At 43.5% G+C, this 14,314-nt stretch overlaps 1 protein-coding gene across 1 annotated transcript in view; it reads left to right on the top strand.

Moving 5' to 3' along the window:
• zzef1 (zinc finger, ZZ-type with EF hand domain 1) overlaps positions 1-14,314 on the top strand; it is a gene marked incomplete at its 5' end in the record, with an annotated part of 70,759 nt that overhangs the window by 20,444 nt on the left and 36,001 nt on the right. Inside the window, 19 exons of the mRNA XM_083637088.1 lie at positions 340-473; positions 1,460-1,533; positions 1,633-1,747; positions 2,497-2,662; positions 3,850-3,971; positions 4,070-4,192; positions 5,160-5,329; positions 5,425-5,506; positions 5,622-5,823; positions 7,302-7,435; positions 7,550-7,790; positions 8,322-8,401; positions 8,541-8,628; positions 8,717-9,218; positions 9,338-9,502; positions 10,103-10,222; positions 10,458-10,619; positions 12,472-12,604; positions 13,737-13,875. Of these exons, the coding sequence (XP_083493214.1) occupies positions 340-473; positions 1,460-1,533; positions 1,633-1,747; positions 2,497-2,662; positions 3,850-3,971; positions 4,070-4,192; positions 5,160-5,329; positions 5,425-5,506; positions 5,622-5,823; positions 7,302-7,435; positions 7,550-7,790; positions 8,322-8,401; positions 8,541-8,628; positions 8,717-9,218; positions 9,338-9,502; positions 10,103-10,222; positions 10,458-10,619; positions 12,472-12,604; positions 13,737-13,875 (2,952 nt within the window). The remainder of the gene's footprint in view (positions 1-339; positions 474-1,459; positions 1,534-1,632; positions 1,748-2,496; positions 2,663-3,849; positions 3,972-4,069; positions 4,193-5,159; positions 5,330-5,424; positions 5,507-5,621; positions 5,824-7,301; positions 7,436-7,549; positions 7,791-8,321; positions 8,402-8,540; positions 8,629-8,716; positions 9,219-9,337; positions 9,503-10,102; positions 10,223-10,457; positions 10,620-12,471; positions 12,605-13,736; positions 13,876-14,314) is intronic.

Below are 14,314 nucleotides of genomic sequence, written 5' to 3'. Positions count from 1 at the left end.
TCTTTGTGAGCTGTATTTCAAGGTTTTTAGCTTGCCAATGACTTCCGGGTTGACGGCAAAAAATGGTAGGGGCGAAGTCGGAAAGTAATGGCAGTTAATTTGGTTATTTCCACAGGATTTGTTCGCTGTAAGCAATGCATTAAAAACACCAGCCTGATCCATTAAAGATCTGCTTCAAAAGTAGTTTTTATGTTTTTCAAACATTTGCTGCAGGGGAGCACAGGGGGAGCTCTCTCTGTGGAGACTACTTGCATTTTGGCAGCATGTAATGGAATTGGTTTCCAAGAATTGATGGAAATCTAGTTGATATTTGTGAGACTGAGTTTGGTTGTGTTTCAGTTGTGGATGGTCCCGCGGCCGAGGCATTTGTGGAGAAAGCTTTGCGCAAGGAGGCAGTCAAGGCCATACTCAATGGAGCAGCTGTCTTCTTCCCTGATAAACACAGCAGGAGGGACAAACTCTTCCATATGATGGTGAGACAGGAAAATCCCAGTGTCAGAGCATTTAATATTCTCCTACGTGTGTGTGTGTGTGTGTGTGTGTGTGTGTGTGTGTGTGTGTGTGTGTGTGTGTGTGTGTGTGTGTGTGTGTGTGTGTGTGTAGCTGGGTTTCCATCCAAATGTATCGCAACTTTTAATCAAATTTTTAGAAAGTCGGCAAAATAATATGTGAAATAATATGCGTTTCCATCCACTGCTATTTTGCAAATTATAGAGCTGTCAATCACCTCGTGTTTGAGGCTGTCTGAGCTGCTGATCAGCTGCTAGACCCGATATACAGCTCTATTAAACACATCTAACGTTATTCATTTAAAGTTTCTTGATTATCTACAAGTAGACAAAGGTACCATAACGCCATTTCTGGATTACCAGGTGCGACTCGGCAAGCATAACGTTATAATCCACGGAGCTGATAGTAAGTAAATATAATTTCATTAAATTCTAGAAGTGAGTCGCCTTAAAGATAATATCCCAGTCTTCTTCTGTTTACCACAGCGGGTATTGCGCTGCGTATTTACCGTGTGTAGCCCTATTGTGTGTCGGCTACACGGCATGTCATGTTTTGCAGTGATCAAGGCAAACTGCCTGGTTTTTGAATGGAGAGACAACGGAATATCGCTTAAACTGTTTCCACCGCACGTATCGCATTTTCCTTTTATCGATACACCCGACTTTTCCGCCTCCCTCAAGCGTGAAAACTTTTTTGCGATATTTGGAGGCTTTTGCGAATAACGCAGCGTTTCCACTCAGTTTTTTAATGCGCAAATTGAAATTTCGCATAAAAACAGGTGGATGGAAACCTGACTTGTGTGTGTGTGTGTGTGTGTGTGTGTGTGTGTGTGTGTGTGTGTGTGTGTGTGTGTGTGTGTGTGTGTGTGTGTGTGTGTGTGTGTGTGTGTGTGTGCATGCGTGTGTGCGAGTGTGTGTTTCACAATATATATATATATATTTTGTTTCAGAAAAATAGAATAACAGAAGAGGATCAGCCCGGGTCAGTGAAGGTGACCTTTGAATCGCTTTGTAATTATTTCAGGTAAGCCGCATACTTAAAAGCATGCATGTTGACATACTCATAGGTATACACACAACCAGATCACTGTGTATTCACAGTAGCTGTCGTTTCTCCCTGCAGTGACCGAGATCCCAGTGGCCTTCTCCTGCTCCCACCTAAAGGAGCTCCCTCAGACTTTGACATCAGCCCCATACTGTCTGTCATGGAGACCCTACAGCTGGTGGCAACTAGAGAGGTGAGGCCTCCTTCCTGTCCATAACAGATCCCTAAAGCCCATGGCACACCAAACGAACATTCTCAAACAAACACAAACAAACACGAACAAAGACAAATGTTCGTTTGGTGTGCCATGGCCTTAACACAGCTGCTTTCTGATACACAAAATGTAAAACCACACTACTATTCTATTATTCCTCCTACAACACAATATTTCCCATTGGTATCACTTTTAATAAGCAGTGCAGGTAATATGTCTCCTGTATTGATTTAATTTGCACCACTGCGTGGTAATAGAGATTAAATGTTATGAAAATGTCACATGAATGATTATAGTGAGCAAAATTATCACGGATCTCAGTATTATCGCGGAATTGTTAAAATGTGCTGAAAATGTTCAAAAATGATACACTCACTGAAATCATTTCACCTAGTTTTATATTGATAACTTGTCAAGTTCCATCCCTAATGTTACATGATAATGTTTTAGTACATGTCTATGTTTAGTGGATGAGCTATCAATCAAGCATTTCTTGGTATATTGCACTGAATATAACATTATTCAATTGTATGTGGTCTGTTAATCTGTTAAGTTTCAATTGATGTCAACAATTGTCAAGTAAAACATTATTGGGCCCTTATTCTAAAGTTGTAATATAATTATTTACCATTTATGTACTGTATAACTTTAATATATTTAACAGCCTCTCTGTTTCTTGCTGTCTTAGTGAAATGATGGTCACATGTCTCTTATCTCTGTGTTCTCAGTGTGAGGTTATGATGGAGGATGAGAGTGGTGGAGCCAGTAGGACAGTGTTGCTGTCTCTGTTCTGGTCTCTGCAGGGCAGCCTGCTCTCCTGGTGCTACCTGCAGCTCAAAGGAGGAGCACCCTCCACCACTGCTATGGACCTGGCCAGGGACATCCTACTGAAGTGTGAGTTGGAGACAACACCACCTTACCAGCATAAATGACCTGATCTGTATGCAGACTGTATTTATCATTAGGAAATACTGCAAGAGAACACAGTCTTGCATACAGTAGATCAGTCACGTCTAATGATTCATTCCCACGGGTCCTTGAAATCCTTGACAGTTCAGGAATTTGTGAAAGAAAAATCATGACCTTGAAAGTTTCTGAAAATGAACTGAAAACATAAATGTAAAACATACATGTAAATAGACATGGGTCATTGAAAGTGTTTGAATTTATGTATTTTGTGCAAGAATGGAAATTGAAGTTGCTGTTTTTTACTTAACATGTAGTCTCGCTAGCCAGCCTCTCTTCCTTTCCATCAGAGAGTCTGGCGCTGCAGGTTTCCATTGTGGGATTGCGAAAAAAATGCTCTGTTTGGGTTAGCCAATCATCCTCGTCTTGGGCGGTGCTTAGCGTTAGTGCCCTTGGAAAATAGTTTCGGGGTGGAACTTGTGCCGAGCAGGCCTTCTTTATTGCACAATCCAAATTTTCTTCAAAACTTGCCATTTTCAGCGTGTAGCAATGAGTTAGCCTGTAGGTTTCTGCCGTTAGCTTTCTACGCTAGCTAGTTAGCGTCGTTGTTTTCACATTCGGCGGCCGGGAGCATTACAGCGACACACATGGGAGCTGATTGACATGGTCGGAGCCAATGACAGAGCGTGTGACAGAGCTTGCAAGTAGGGGAGCGGATATCCTGCTGCCACAGAAACAGCCGCTCGAATGGGAGAGCAGCTTTAGAACAGGGGCGGGCTGATCCCCGTTGCCTGTTTCCACGACGCCAGACTCTCTGACAGAAAGGAAGAGAGGCTGGCTAGCAAGACTACTTAACATGTAACAGCGTTGAGAAGTGTTCACACATTCAAGCCTCTTCTTTTTGATTGTTGCATGTGAGCTTCTGTAAAGCCTGCTAGTTCTCATTATAGACATTCTCAGTTTTGTAACAGTCATTAACCTTGACCGTGTCTCAAACTATGCTGTGTTGGGTCCTTGAATTTGAGGGAATTGGGCCTGGAAAGTCCTTGAATTTGATGTTGAAGAAGGTGTGGGAACCCACACACACTGAGTGGAATTCATCCCAAGTAAATAGATGAGAGGGTATGTATTTGGAAAGAATATAAAGGGTTTACTTCCACTTGCTCTCCCTATAGATGTGGATCAGTTCCTGGGCAGCACCAAGACTATACTTAGTTCCCTGCTGGTGAAGTACAGTGGAGCTGAAATCACTGACAAACTCTGCAGCTCCATCCTGGCCACGGTCACCAGACAACTGGTAAAGCACTCTTGTTGTTGTGATACTGAATTGTCTTCCTGCAACATCACTGACTTTATGATGTTGAATGAATGCTATATTTGTTCCGGTCCTGCCAGATGATTTTCCTCCTGGAGCTGTGCTCCTTGGACATCCCCCACAGTGTGCTGCTGAAGAGCTTCTCTTCTCTGGTGGAGCTGCTCAAAAACCTGTCCAGTGATACTGGAGACATCTTTTCTAAGGTCTGTCTACTCTCTGGTAGAGCTGTGCATCTTCACTGATCTCACGATTCGATACGATTCGATTATACAAGTCTACGATTCGATTCGATTCGATTATACGATGCATCTCGATGCATCTCCGATGCATCTCGATGCATCACGATGCATCTTAAATCGATGCATCACTTTTTCCGCAATACATGATTTATTTTTTCTCACTTTCTTTTTTCTCACTGTGTGGCTACTTTTAAAATAAAAGTGCATTTGGAATTGCATTGAATTATGATCCATAATTAAAATAAACAACTGCATGTACTTACATTCTATTTTATTTGATTATTAAAAAAAAAAAAAAAAAAAAAAAAAAAATTAAATAATCGATTTTTGATATTTGTTAATCGATTCAGAATCGTCCTATTAAGCATCGCGATGCATCTCTGAATCGATTATTTTCGGCAGCTCTACTCTCTGGTCATGTTGTATGCAGTCTGGGAACCCAGAGTCTATCAGTCTGACAACTAATAATTCTCTGGGACAGACGGATGATATTTTGGGGTTTCCGGTGTAGAGAGGATGTCCGCGCCAAGATTTTCTCTTCCATGCCCCGCGGTCATTGTTTACATTCTGATTGATGCAAGAATGCAGTTGGAGTTTATCAATCGATACTTTTTGTAGGTGTTTTAGGTCCAGACGACATTTCAGCTAATCTCACACCTATAATTGGAGAGGGGGTTGGCGTGGCATGGCGCACAATTGCTTAGTTGAGCAAGTGAGGCCGCTGTGGGTGAGTGAGTCCGTGCTGGGCGAGCACGTGTGTCTGCAAGGGAAAACTGCAACGTTTTTCCGGAAGTGCACACAACTGTCATGGCGGCGACTGTTGCGGTATTTCCGCTCTGGACCAGACAACGAGTTTAACAAAGAGGGAACAGAGGTTGTAAAGGACTGTAATATCACTGTGAACATTGTTTGCGCACCATGTCTCTGCCAGGTGGAGCAGGAGAGCTGCCAGCAGCCCAAGCAGCCAGTGGTGCTGAGGACCTGGAACATGGAGTCGCCTCACCACTATGAGAACAGCCGCCATGAGACCACCATCTTCGCCTGCCCTGGGGCCACCTCCTTTGAGGTGGAGTTTGACGAACGCTGTGAGACAGAGAAGAGGTGATGGATGTAAAGTCTTAGATATTTCGTTGTGTTTATTTCCTCAATGAAGACTTTAGAATGACTTGTGCTCTTGTGCTCTTGAATTTTCACAGATACGACTATTTAGAGTTCACTGATGCCAGAGGTGGGAAGGTCCGCTATGACATGAAGGTTGGGACAGAGAAATGGCCAAAGGTAGGATACGGGCAACCTTTGAATTATCTCTAAAGGAAATACAAGAAAAGACTATATCACGCTACAGTCTGTTACTCCACTCATACAAGTCTGTCTCTTCTCTTGGCCCCCTCAGAAAGTAACATTTGACGCGGGGCCTCAGCTGCAGTTCCTCTTCCACTCTGATAGCAGTAATAATGAGTGGGGTTATAAGTTCAGTGTGACGGCCCTCGGCCTGCCAGACATCACCGTCTCCTGGATGTCAGACCTGCAGCTGCTGGTGGCTCGCCTGATGGGACGTCTGGCCTCCAGAACCGTGGCTCTCAAATCTCCTCATGGTGAGACTTCTCGATTAGGGTTATTAGGTAATCTAGAGATCCCTCTACAGCAGCCATTCCCAACTTGTGGGCCATTAGTATCTTCGTAATATATATATATATACTGTATATATATATATCAGAGCATGTGATCGGAGTGGAGCGGTGATAATTACCGCTCCTCGCTCACGGAGCGGCCCTTTCCACCCACTCCAGCGCTCACGGCCGCTCCGCTCCACACTGCTCCCCGCTCGATACAGATTTCACCTGATCGCACTCACCGCTTCGCTCCGCTCAAAAGAATAAAAAAGATAAAAAGGCCAGGGTGTTTTAATTTGCGTTTAAACGCCTGGGCAATGGGCATTGCTCACTACAAATAACATGAGCTCAGCAGAGTCGGCTGCATGTTCGTTTCTCTTCCTTCTTGTCTTGCAGCAGCTGGCAAGAAAATAGTGGGCGTGCACATGGCCACGCATCGATGCATTCTGGTTCGAGCATGTGATCGAAACTGGAGCGGGACTGAGCGGGTGATCGGTGCCGCTCCAACTTTCGCTCCGGTACCACTCTGGTCCCCGCTCAAGCCAAAATCCCCCCGCTCCGCTCTGTTCGTCACTGATGATATTATCGATGGAACCCCTGCCCTAGGGTTACACGTACCCCTGGTTGGGAAACAGTGAACACTGATTTAGCCTATTGTAGACAGCCCCTCAGTTTTAGAGAATGGGCAAGAGTGACTATCTTGATCAGAGGTTTCACTCTTTCCACTATTACTTCCCACCTAGAGACAGGCAAGAAAATCCCTGAAGAAAAACCTTTATCAAATGGAAGTCTGTGGTTGAAAGCATATCTCCTTGTGGGTGCTTGACAGGGATTTTATTTTTATTTTTAGAAAGCCTGCATTAGACAGTTGGACCTTTTCTCAACTTATACATTGAGGCTTAGATCGACAAATCATGCAGTGTTAAGAATTTGTTGAACCTGTTTGTTGTTCGGGTTTAATCATTAATCATTAATCATTATAGATAGGGATGCACCGATATGAAAATTTTGGCAGATACCCATAACCGATATTAACATTGCTGTTATGGTCGATAACCGATATTTACCGATGTCGATATGATCTCTATAAAAATAAAATGTTTTTATAATAATAAAATTTGGTACATACTGAAAAACACATGTAAACACTGAATTTGAAAAAGTAATGCATTTCTTTATATCGAAAACATTTGGAAAAGCACATAAATCATAGATTTACTGCATTGTTTCCTCTCAATGTGAACATTTTGGCTCATACCGATAACGGATATTAACATAGCAACATTGGACCAATGCCGATATGTTAAAAAATGATTAACATCTGCCGATACCGATATGATTGCCAATATATCGTGCATCCCTAATTATAGACTGCTTCTGAGTTTTATTTTACTGAGGCCTTATTCAGGCCCACAATGATAGCTTTGTATGCTAATAGTGCGCGTTGCTGTCCATTCCAGAGATCCGCAGTATAAAAGAGCTCCCTCCAGGGAAAATGTCCCATGTTCAGTCTTCCCCTCTATGGAAACCCATCCTCAGACACGGGGTGTGCGAAACAAGGAGCGTGGCTCAAACGAACACACACACAGACCAGGTACAGTCAAGCATGCTCCACCCACTTATGTATGATTGGTACATTATCTCACTGCTTAATAACGACCTCAGCTGCTCGGTAATGCTCTGAATTAACACTGTTTCTTTGAGGCAGATAAACACATGGACTTATGATGAGTTTATGAGCTTCCTGGAGGACTTTGCCCGCTGGAACCCGTCTCAGGAGCCAACTGACAGCAGAACAGAGCTGATGAGGACCCTCATGCAGTACTGTAGAAAACAACCAGTGAGGAACGAGATAGCTGCTGGGTCAAAGGTCGACCAGGCTGTGAATGCCATCTGGGCAGCCATGGTGTACCACACACCGGCCCTAAACAATGCCCTAAAGCTCTATGGTAATGCATAATCATTGGTCCAAAGGGCAAAAGCTATAGAGTGCCAAAGTCACGCCCTCTCCCGGGTTTGGCATGGGGCCTACGGGATTTCATTCCACATTCATTTTTAATTAATCCTTATAAAAGGAGTTTTACTTGGTCAAGTAATTCAGCTATATTCAGAATCAGGAGAGACCATAGAACATTTCATTCTGACCAAACCCCCCAAAAGCAGATAAAAAAACATTTTCTTTTTTCGTTTGACTTTTTCTTTTTTGGTCCGAGTGAATTGCTCTATGGTGTCTATGGATTCTGAGCTGAAATGATTGGCTTGACCAAGTAAAACTCTTTTTATATGGTTTTTACGAAACGTCTATTATGGAAAAATGAATGGGAAAGGACAACCCGGAAGAGGGTATGACTTTGGCACTCATTGTATTTATAGATGGTATTTCGTGGATTTTGTTATGGTAATTCTACATGGTTGATGGACTTGGGTGATTCACACAGGTAACATGATTTCTCCCTTTTGTCTGGGTTTTGTATGAGTAGTTAGTGAGGGCTGCTTAGGGTGTCTGAGTGAAGACTTCGTGCAGGTCTACTTACTGGCAGAGAGCATCAGAACATGGATGGTGAGTGTTATTGGATGGACTCATCTATTTGGATATACCTATTCTACTTATCTGCTGCTGAATTTATGTACTGTATGCTACATTGCTACTGAATAATTATGCCAATGTATTCTTTTATGTATTTTTCTTTTGTTGTCAGTTGGAGATGAAGCAGAGATACCTGGTTGGCAAAATGAATGTTCCTGATGAGAAGGAAGGTTCTGATGAGGTTACTATGGAGACACTGGGTAAGGATTCCAGCTTAAGTGATGGCCAACCTCATCCTTTCTTTCCATGAACTCTGTTGTGTTGCTCAATGATGTTCTTTCTCTCTAGCTGACGTGTGCATAGAGAAGAGCCTGTTGCTGTTCAGATTTGCCCCTAGTGGAGCAGCGTGCCCGGACAGTGACTCCTCCAAGGCTGTAGAGGGCAGCAGTGCTCCACTCCTCCGCTCGGGTTCAATCTCAGAAAGTGACTTCCAGGCCAGTCCCTTGCCAGGACTCCAGGCCCAGGCCACAGGGTCAGAGGTGGACAGTGAGGCCAGGGTTACAGCAACAGGACAGAGTCAGTCCTCCAGTGCTCAAGCCCAAAACCCATCTTCCTCTGGGCCCAGCAGCCAAGGCCACAAGGGCTCCACAGAGAGCCTCTCCTCCCAGACTGGGGAGCCAGCGTCGCCCTCCACATTCCCCCGCAAAGCCCCCTTCAGTCGAGGACGCTTACGCCTGCTTTCCTACCGTTCTATAGAAGAGCCCCGCATGGCCCCCTCTGTCAAGGAGCGCTACCCCATACTCAAACACATCCTCAACTTCATGCGGGACCAGGCTCTCACAACAGCAAGGTGAGGTGACTGACCACCAGTCTCCTATTTGTTGGCATGGAGGTTTGTTTCAGGCTTGTTACATCAGCATAATTGCTGTCATAGAGTTTGAAGTGATCTGATTGTTCTTCTTCCTGCAGCATACTGCAGACCTTGTCCCTAAACAAAGCCCAGGCTCTGAGTGTGTGCAAGGTCCTGGAGATGGTTCAACAGTGTTTACATTCCCTGGGGAAGCCACATCTTTTCCAGGCCCCCTGCATTCTGTTCCTGCAGGAGTTGCTGGCATGCCAGAAAGACTTCACTGGGTATACCATGGAGAATGGTTTAAATTAAAATTAATTAAAATTAAAAAGAGTTCTAGTCCATTTTTATGATTTATTACAATACATGGTATTCCTATGGTCTATGACGGTTCAATAAATATTTGTGATTGTGAACAACTTTATCCCAAAACCAGGAATTGTAGAATAAAAAATCAGTAAAGTCTCGAGCTGTTTCATAGTTTGACAATGAGAAGACGGAGCAGAAGGTTTGAGGTTTTTCATACTGTGTTTGCTCCTATAGTAGTGTTATGAGTGCTTTTGTAGTTTTGTCCCCAGAAAGTCCCATTTGGTTATCTTTACCTTTTCCCTAATTGTCTATGGAGCAGTTCTCACCTCTAATCTTCAAGACGCCACAGGTGCCAGTCCTAGGTCTCTTTGGAGCGAGTTGCTCATCTTGATCAATATCAATTTGACTGTCCTACAGTGTAGGACTAGGACCTACACCATAGGAATACCAAATACATTTTGAGGTGGAATGGGAATGGGCCTTGAAGCATAATCGCTCTGCATACATTTTAATACGCTGACCTTTAACGATGCAATAATATTCTTGTTTGTTTTCTTTTGCTTCGTCTTCCTCAGTTATTTCTCTCAGTTATCAGGCAGTGGGCAGGAGCTGAGGGAGGAGGTGAGGCGCTCCTACCACCAATTGGTGCTGATGCTGGTGGAGGCAGTACAAGGTTTCAGCAACCTCAATGAGAAGTAAGGCTCAAATATCCTTCATACCCGCCATGTTCCATTCACAACTAGATTCACCTCAATTAAAAAGTGATGGCAGCGGTAGTCATGATTATTGTAACTCCTATGTGTATATACAGTATATCTGTATGCAGTGTGTAAACTGGTAGTCATGGTTATTGTAACTCCTACAGTATGAGTATACGCTACAGTATATCTGTATGCAGTGTGTAAACTCTTCCTCATCACTGCTCCACAGAGCCTTGCTCCCAGCCCTGTCTTGTGTGCAGACCTGCTTGTTGCACCTTCTAGATATGAGCTGGGAGGTACAGGACCTTCGTCTCTTCTTGAAGATCAAGCTTCCTGAGCTCCTGCTCAGCATGTCCCAGGAGAACATCAGCGTTCATGACATCGCCATCAGGTAATGTCAGACATATCAGAAAATTAGGCAATGGCTAGTGGACAGGAGGGACTCTAAAGTTAGTTTTTCCTCATGTTTAAATCCCCTGGAAACCCAAATCCACAATAACCTTCTAACTATGTAATTTATGGTCTTATTTGCATAATAGTAAACATCTAAAAGTATTCAACATTGGTTTCAATCCAAATCCTAAATACTGCCATTTAAGTTTTGTACTGTTCCTGATGTTTGAAGTGGGCATGGCTTATGCGCCAGACTTATTACACAATAAGCTCCGCAAACCAATCAGACTGAAGTACCTCTATCCTGCAAAGTAAAAAAATGCAACCTATGCCACTTTCAGACATGAACTCTGGACTATGTCCGTTGAATCAAGTCTGGACATTCCCCGGAGTTACCCTTTCAGACAAGAGGCATTGTTGTTTTCACACATGGGGAAGTCGTGTAGAGTAGAGAGTGCGGGGGGGTGACGTGGGGTATGATGTAGTGTGCTGCAGGAATCAGTGTTTATGCGAGACAGACTTTTAATTACATTTTTCAATGTAGACTGTAGTTATATTTCAGAAAGCAATTCTCCACTCCATGAAAAAACCTTCAACACATTCTTCAGGCGATAACATAGGGTGGTGATGTGCCAAAAAGTCACAGTCACTTAAAAGTCACCAGTCAAAATAGTGGTGGCACTAACGTTAAACAGTGGAAAAGGTAATTTTACAAGTGGCATTTACCGTAAGTCATATCTTACTAGTTGTCAATATATTGCTCGCCACAAGTTATGTCTCAAATATATAATGCAACACTATCACCCTCTTGCATTTTCATGATACAAGACAGACAGGTAGACCGAGGAGGAAAAGAAACCATTCAAGCAGCACTTGAATGGCCATGAGTTTGCTCGTTTAATTCATTTATATGCACAAACGATTAATTAATATGCGTGAACGTTTATGGCGGGCACTTATCACCCAATAGCCCAACAATAGCTTATCATCTCCTTGTTGCATTTTCACTTTCAAACTGGCAGATGGAAGAAAAGAAACGATTCAACTTTTACTTGTTTACTCACCAATTTGGCTCTCTTCCAAATAATCCAGCCACGTAACTACGTCCACTCATGAAATTAAATAGCAAGGGGTAGGGATGTCAATCGTTTACCGTTAACCGGTTAACTGCTGTGAACGTCTCTGACCGGTTAAGCATGTCGGTCAAACGGTTAATTTGCTTATTAATTTGATTTGCATAAAAACTTTAGAAATCTTATCAACATCAGCGCACAGAACATATCACAGTCCCCCCCAGTATTCATTTGACCATTAAGCCCCCCACAAATGATCTGCGGTAAAACAGCTCTGCGCCTGATGTGCCGTTGTTTTCCTATAGAGCTCAACAGTCACGTGACTTTTTGTGACGTTTCCTGCCCCGGAAGTAAGTTCCCCATTCATTTTCTCCATAGACATTTCGAAAAATTCTTGTATAACGAGTTTTAAGGCTGGAACCAAGCCGACCCGTTGTTATTTTTTGATCTTGCTCAAACCGAATGTTTTATGGTCACTCACGATTCAGTAGGTGTGCAAACGTCATGAAAAGTCACCTGACTGTTGAGCTCTATTGGGAGAGCCGTGCCTCCCAGCTACCCTGGGCTTCAAGTTCAAATTGGTGAAACTTTGACCTAGTTACCGCTGACCTTTCTCCTCTCTACCTTGCGGTGAGAAAAGAGAAGATCGCTTATCATGTGGCGGCAGCTTTAGATATTTAAATAAACTTCCTATACCTGTTACCCTTTGATATGATAAGATCGACACTGGAGTTGCAGAGAAAAATTATAATTTCTCTACTTTAAACTCATTTTCAGTCAGTGGACAGAGGAGGATGAAATTTCAGACTACAAGAAGAACCAGGACTGGATGGATGAGTGTGTGGATGGGATGTTTGAGAAGTGGTATGACAAGATTGACGAGGAGGGCTCCATGGAGGACAGGAGAAAGGTAAAGACAACTCATATTGGTATAAATGATGTGGATATATTATCATCAAGGCTATGTATGAAAGCATCACAAACCTCACAAGCGCAAACATGAAAGCACTTTAGAATACACAACTAGATGAAAACATCAGCCTGTAGCTAGGACATCAGCCTGTAGCTAGCCAGTCATATGGTGATGTTTGCCATGTGATAGGAAAGGGAATAATCCTTTTACCCAAGCACATGAATTCCTTAAGTAACCCATTGATGAGTGAAGCATACATGCAAAATATCATAGCAACCATCTTGCAGAAGCAGACCTGCCCTTTGGCATAATTATGCCTCCGCCAGCGATAGCCAGGCCGGAGGCATTATGGTTTCGGGTTTTCCGTCCGTCCGATGTTCGTTAACGCGCTATCTGAGGAAAATCTTGACGTAATTTCTTCCAATTTGGCTCAAACCTTGACTTGGACTCAAGGATGAACTGAATAGATATTGGTGGTCAAAGGTCAAGGTCACTGTGACCTCACGAATGCCATTTCCAAGCTCGTTAACGCAATATCTCAGGAACGGCTTGACGGAATTTCTTCCAATTTTGCTCAAATGTCAACTTGGGCTCAAGGATGAACTGATTCGATTTCGGTGGCCTCAAACGTCTTAGTCTGGACAGTCATGGATGTCTCACTTATTGGCAGAGGCATATATCTGCGGTGTGGTCATTTAGTTCTACCTGGCTGGCCTGTTCTACTACTGGTGCACTGAGGAATGGAGATGTGGTGCAAGAAGCGGGTCTGTGGTTTGCATCCAATATTTATTGTAGGAATATGCCATGCTATTCAAAATCCAAACAAACCCTTCTGACAACATATTTTATATGGGATGTAAGTTTGATAAGTTGTCCTCTGTCAGTAAAGGTTTGAAGGCATTTACCGGTAATTTGCTTGGAGGAACCGGGATCTTCACAAAGTTGGTTGTACAGAGTTTGACAAATATTTATTAATGTCTTTTAACAACAGTTTCTAAATATTACATAGTCACATGATCTCCTTTAGCAAATTAATGGTAAATGAATATGTGTTTTCAGGTGCAGGAAAGTCAGTTGATAATCACGCTGTGTACATGAAATGACATTTCTTGGTCCTGGCTCTCCTCAGATGCACATGTTCATAGCACGCTACTGTGACCTGCTGAATGTGGTGATTTCCTGTGACGGCTGCGAGAGGATGGCCCCCTGGCACCGCTACCGATGTCTGCAGTGCATGGACATGGACCTCTGCAAGACCTGCTTCCTCAGTGAGCTCACAGACTCCCGTACACTACATGAACAGACACACAGGGGGAGCTGGTTGCCGAGAGGTTAGAGGGGCAGGCTTGAGGCCAGAAGGGCTCCGGGTTCAAATCCCAGGACCAGTTGTTGAGGAAAAGGATTGTGAGTAACACTCTCCCTTTCCTCAGCAGGAAAGGGAGAGTTCTTCCTATTCTTCCTAGGGACCCCAGGAAGAATAGTCTAAATAGTCAGACTAATGGGGATCCATAATAAACAATAAACAACAGCAGCTGCTGTCGAGGTGCTCTTGAGCAAGGCACTCTACTGCCAAGACACTGCTCAATGCTCAGTGCACAGGGATCACACATTACAAGATATTCCACCAGGAGGAGTCACCGATGCATCTGTCTGGTCTCCAAACGTGACGTTTTGTCACATAAACACACACGAGAAATGCACTCATAT

Source organism: Poromitra crassiceps (assembly GCF_964638095.1).
Source record: "Poromitra crassiceps genome assembly, chromosome: 1".
Taxonomy (NCBI): Eukaryota; Metazoa; Chordata; class Actinopteri; order Beryciformes; family Melamphaidae; genus Poromitra; species Poromitra crassiceps.
Note: the sequence above shows the minus strand (reverse complement) of the source record. Positions and strands in the feature narration are given on the sequence as shown.